The sequence below is a fragment of the Zea mays genome, chromosome 3, assembly GCF_902167145.1.
Source record: "Zea mays cultivar B73 chromosome 3, Zm-B73-REFERENCE-NAM-5.0, whole genome shotgun sequence".
NCBI classification, from domain to species: domain Eukaryota; kingdom Viridiplantae; phylum Streptophyta; class Magnoliopsida; order Poales; family Poaceae; genus Zea; species Zea mays.
In genome coordinates this window covers 116,216,980-116,222,785 of record NC_050098.1, presented here as the reverse complement: position 1 = coordinate 116,222,785, position 5,806 = coordinate 116,216,980, and the positions used below count along the sequence as shown (strand labels likewise).

Sequence of the window (5,806 nt, the reverse complement as noted above, 5' to 3'; positions counted from 1 at the left end):
AAGCAATACACAAAAGGGCAGCCTCGACATGACATGTGTTGAGCAAGCAGTATGTACAAAAGACCTACTGGCATCCACGAGCTTTCTCTCTTGAATATTAGTGCAGCATAATTTTTCCTCATGCGTACAAAGTGTCCATATAGAAGATTACATTGAGCATCATCACCTGCAAGATGTGTACCATTTGACGCAGATACAGTCAGATATATGAGTTATATTGATAGTATTCACAAAACAAAATTATATTGGTAGCATGAGGAAGGAAATCAACAAGCTGAGAAAAAAAGGGCAGAAACATTTGTGTATTGCTAGTATCTATTGTAGTACTAATGCAAAATGTGTCTTGCCACATGCCAAGTGTCAGCAAGGGTATGTGGAGAAAGAGTTACAGCACTTCATACATACATAAAATCGTAGTTATAGAAAAATACCAGATGTCACTTTGACCTTCAAGTGTTGTAGCTCACATCCTCTATCGCCGTTCTGCCCACTTGAATTGCTAGATGTTGGTTGGAGGACGACCTGGGTGCACGTAAACAGTGTTCCCCGATGCGGAATGGACTCCATGGCTCTTCTGCAGACAAACTGGTTATGCTCAAAAATGCCAACCATTAGCACGGCAATAATTGCGTGAATTCGTAAGTGCACGTGCATGTTTGACTTTCTTGAACAAATTATATGCGGTCTCAACTTTGTCCATTTCCAACAGCTTGTTGTTCAGTTTGCTGTAAACAACTCTCCCAAGACAGAAGCCATTCCGAAGTGATTCCTCCACCACAGACACAGCAGCATCGACCTTACCCACATTGCAAAGCCCATTTACAATAAATTCGTAAATCTCTTTATCAGGTTGATATCCACACTCCTGCATCTCTTCCCAAATGTCCAAAACGATTCCACTCTTCCCAAATTTAGCGAGTCTTTCCAGCAAAAGCTTATAAGCTTTCAAGGATATTACACAACCAGCCTTCCTACTCTTTTTGTAGATCATCAAAGCAGCATGAGGCGGTCCAAATGTACACAGTGGATTGATAAATGATGTTATCATCCCAGTATTTGGCAGAACTCCTTGAATCAACATGTCATCAAACATTTGGAGCGCATCAGCTACCCTGCGACCTCTCAAAAAGGCTTTAATCATCTTGGAGTACGTTTCGATGTTTGGGGAGCAATTCTTATCCAACATATCCTTGTAATACTTGATGCAACTGTCCAAATCCCCAATGTGGATAAAATTGAAAATAAGTACATTGTAGGCCATTGTAGTTGGACCATATCTCTCATGTACCATATACTCAAACGCCTTGAGTGCGTCCTCAGTCTGCCCGACTCTACCCAATCCCTCAATTAAATGGCAATGTGAAACCTCATTTGGAACCAGCCCATCCTCCTGCATCTTTGTCCAAACCTCCTGCAGTTTATCAACACTCCCAAACCTCGCCCAGCCACCCATGACATCATTGTACACATTGCTATCAAGACCAAACAACTCCTTACGAGCAGCCTGCAAGAGCGAGCTAGCAAGGCCAACATGTGACCTCCGGCAAAGACACCTAATGAGGATGGTAAATGCATCCTTTCTGTGGCAGGTTTTTCCAATCCCAAATCCAAATTGATCGGTACTGATCACCTCAACAGCCCTACTGACATGCCTGGCAGCAACTAGGCTATCCATGATGATCTCCAATGTGGTCAGGTCTGGAAAGATGTTGTTTCTGCGCATGATCTGAAGGGCGTCATCAAGATAATCAAAAAATTTCTTCCTCCCCAATGCCCTGATGACAATGTTGCAGGTGTGGACAGATGGGGGAGGCTTGGAGTTAGTGACTGCCCAATCAAAGTAGGTCACAGTGGCGGCACCACTCAGGTTGCTGGTATTGACGACATTCGCAAGCACCTCTGGAGACAGTGCCATGGTAGCGCCAATGCCTGTGGAGGATAGCGCCTGGTGAAGCACGTTGCGACCAGAGGGCTTGCGGAGGAAGACCCCGCGGAGACGATCAGCGGCAGATAAGAGCATGGTGGTAAGCGGTGGATGGGGGTCAGGAGGAGAGTCAGTAGAATGAAGAATAGTAGGGAGTGGAGGTGGGTTGGTAACACTAACAGAAGGGGAGGGGATGAGGCGGAGGGAGGAGATGACCATGTCCTCAGCAGAGGTGGAGTAGCCGCGACAACATTTCAGGAAGAGCAGGCGCTGAGCCGCCATCCGTTTGCCTCCTTGACAACCCCTTCCACCTCACGGAGACAATCCTGGTCAGATCTATGAAGGAAACCACCGTGGGAAGCAGTTGGCTGTAAATGGCAGAGGCTTAGGACCTGGGAGAGACGATGCGGAGATGGAATGGGCACAGGTCTGGGACCAGGGGAGACGCTATGCGGAGATGGAAATGGCAAGAGAGGCAGAGCTTGTGAACCATGTGTCAAACACCACCGCAGGCGAGAGTACCCATGCCCATTCCATTCCGCAGACCTGACATGCAGCAGATGTTTGGAATTAGTCAAAGGACAAAACATAAAGGTTTAGAGCTTGTAGAAAGGTTCAGAACTTGTGGACTGTGTCAAACAAGCACAGAACTTCACCATGATTAATCTAAATCCTTTAATAAAATGTCAAGAGCACAAACTTGCTGTTTGCTTTAACTTTCTCATGCTAACCAGGGATGACGTGAATTCATTTTGATCTAATCAACTGCAACTGATGGTTCTCCATTCTCACATAAATGAGTAATTTCAGTCAGATTATTCAATAAGCACGGAAGCTGCTAAACAGAATTACAGATACAATATTAAAGACCTTGTTCGACAAGAGAATCTCCATACCCTAAAAATTGAAATCCAATTTTATCAAAGCAGCATCCAATGGGAAATGATTGGTCGGCAAGTTCTTCACAGAAAATGTGGTTTTGTTAAATTGACGTTGAAGGTTGAGAGAGCAAGAAGCACTCACTAACGACTGCAAACTACTTAAAGCAGCACTCACTTGAACATGATTAGATAAATCCTCCATCAAACACATAGCTCCATTCCCCTGCTCCCCATGTTCTTACTCTGAACAGAAATTAGAGCTACTACTTAATACATATGTTTCTCATATGTTCCAGAAACAAATAAATTTTTTACTTAAAAAGTACTTATATCTTCAAAAATATAGCTAGCTAGATAGATCCTTTAATCCTACCAACCTGGAGTGACCTTCCTTTTTCGGAAATTGTAGAAATTGCACTCTCAGCTCAGCGAGAAAAAGATAATGAAAAAATATTTAAAGAAACAAAGCTAGCTTCTTAAGAACATTTTTGCAAGACTTGCATGTTTTACCAGCATGTGCTCAAGATACTACTGCATTTTTGCAGCTGCAAGTCAGAAACTTTGATGAACACAACGCAGTGCATCAACCACTGAATGAATAGATTTGTTCCACCTTAAGTTTCAGCTACTTGTTGTTGTACTAGCGCAAGATAAAAGTTATCGCCATTTCACTATCCAAGAATACCATCAGTAGCAAAATACAATATTTTTCAGAAATAGATGTTGGACTGAAACAATTGAGATCACAACCGTCACATCTTACCAAACCTTACTATTTGTGCGCCTCACGCAAATGAAAATCTCAATCCAAAGGGGGAGGAAAAGAAACAGAGGATGTGGATTTGTACCTCTTGGCAAGACACGGGGAAGTGAGGTTTGATAAGTTCCTTGATTTCAACAAATAAGTTCGAAACGTGGAAACCATGACAATATAAATTGTTCAAACATAATAGAAGTTCTTAAGTAAATACAAGATTACAGTACAAGTTGTTAGCAGAAACGGCAGGAAAAACGAAGTAGATCAACCAACAAATCACAGAGCACGACACACAGATTTACGTGGAAAACCCTTCAATGCGAAGGGAAAAACCACAGGCACCAGCCAGGCGAAACCTTCACTAATATGTGGACTGTTTATAGAACGTCGTTCGTAAACAGCGGCTTTCAAGAGGAGTAAATAATGACCATGCACAACAAACCCTAATTAGGGTCACTAATATATACCGCTCGCCAACACGGCCTCCATATGCAGAATTTAAATCACAAACCCTAACTAGGGCTTTAGCTTTACTACGTGCATCATTTTTAGCCACTCACAATCTCACCGTTTCTTGTCACTCTTGAGACCCAAACCATAAGGGGATTTCCAACTGCTTTTCAAAAGTTATTTACTCTCTTATTATTATCGCACTGATGGTACCAATTCGGTGAATTCTATTCGCTGGTCAGTCGTAGTAATGTCACCACACCCTTCAAGAAATGTCATGGAACTGAGCTGCATCCCGTGTCTCTACTAAAACTAAAATTTAGTTGCAAGATACGGGTAGAACAAATGCTCCTACTTTTCTTTCTATCCCTGAGAACACTAGCACAGGTTCGTATAGGGTACCAGAAACTCTTCTACGTGGCATTCATACGCAGAATCACAAATTCATATTTCACAATCACCAATGACTCACGAGAGATGCAGAGGCAGAGCAGCAGGAGTAGATGCAGGACACCAAAGCAGCGGCGGCGGGCACTGGCCCACTGGGAAAGGCAGGGGCGCTGTCAGCTCGGCCACGGTGCAGCTGTGCTGGAGGATGGAGACGGGCGGCCTAGCGGAGTCCAGCTCCGGCGGCACCGCAGCGTGGAGGCGAAGGCGCTTGAGTGGACGGCGTCGGGGTCACGGCAGATGGGCCGGAATCGGCTTCTCATCTGTCAGCATTGCGGCGGCTCGGTTGGGCAACTTTATGAGTAGAAGCCGCCGGCGACCGTCCGTCTGTCAGGATCGCCGTGCGGGCTTGCGGCCGCCAAGGAAGGGAAGGGAATCGACAAGGGCACACTTAGAGATGTGAGATGTCAATTGAGATTTCCACTGGGGATCGTGCAGGGGCACAACTACCAGGTAGACTGGCGGCGTGGGGCACATATACCAGGTGTTGGTGGCAGCGCAGCATGCGGGGGTAGTGCAACCAGGCGGCGGCGCGGCACACAGAGCGGCGTGGCTGCAAGGGAGGCTGGGTCGCTGGGAGCACCGAGCGGCAGCACAAGCGTGGCTACGGTAGGGGTGAAAATGGAAGTACGTGTGTATCTTATTCTAATGTATTTTAATTGGATTCTAAATCGGTTAGTTAGAAATAACTAACCGAGACTGCGAATATAAGGTTAACTTGTCCCTTATGGTTCGGGTTGATAATGAATGATTGTCAACGGGTAACACTATAGGGTAGTCAGTGGATTGAACGAGTATGCGATTATGTATGTACTGTAACAATGTTGGTCGATTTAAGGTGTGCAGGAATGGAGTACATGGACGGTGGTCGACGACTGAGATGAATGTCATGTGGCTTGTGCTGATGGACCTGGACCAGAAGCGGTGAAAGACGAGTGTTGGGTCTTGGCTGACATACCGGAGCAGCGGGATGACAAACTGTGGTGGCTAACACACGCACTCGCGCGAGTACGTGGTGGAGCGGGCCGTGTTGCCGACACGGTCGAGGACCGGCGGGACACATGTCTAGGTCGTGGGAACGCGCACGCGGTGTGATACTCATGACGGTTTTGTGGTTTGGCCTCAAAACCACACAGCATGTTTTGATGAGTTTGGGCCTCAAAACTCGGTGGCGACACATGGCATCACAGTGAAGGTGCGTTAAGACGAAGCAACTTCGTATGGAGCGTGTGGCCGTCGGATCGAAAACATAGGAGTTGCTCAATTTCACCCTCGGTGGAGTGGATAGGCTCTATGTAAATAGGGGTAGTTTAGAAAATGGAAATAATCCTCTATAAATAGAGGGGA

At 45.7% G+C, this 5,806-nt stretch overlaps 1 protein-coding gene across 1 annotated transcript; it reads right to left on the bottom strand.

Annotated features, from left to right (window-relative positions):
* LOC100381451 (Putative pentatricopeptide repeat-containing protein) lies at positions 1–4,810 on the bottom strand. Its single transcript, NM_001322812.2, has 3 exons — positions 4,485–4,810; positions 432–2,470; positions 1–166 (listed from the first exon to the last, which is right to left on the bottom strand). Exon 2 carries the CDS (start codon positions 2,204–2,206, stop codon positions 596–598), a length of 1,611 nt encoding a protein of 536 aa, NP_001309741.1. The 5' UTR covers positions 2,207–2,470; positions 4,485–4,810; the 3' UTR covers positions 1–166; positions 432–595.
* Positions 4,811–5,806: the final 996 nt, after the last annotated feature.

What these genes read in the sequence shown, in the direction of transcription:
- LOC100381451 (NM_001322812.2), bottom strand. Translation starts at nt 2,206, where the DNA reads ATGGCGGCTCAGCGCCTGCTCTTCCTGAAATGTTGTCGCGGCTACTCC.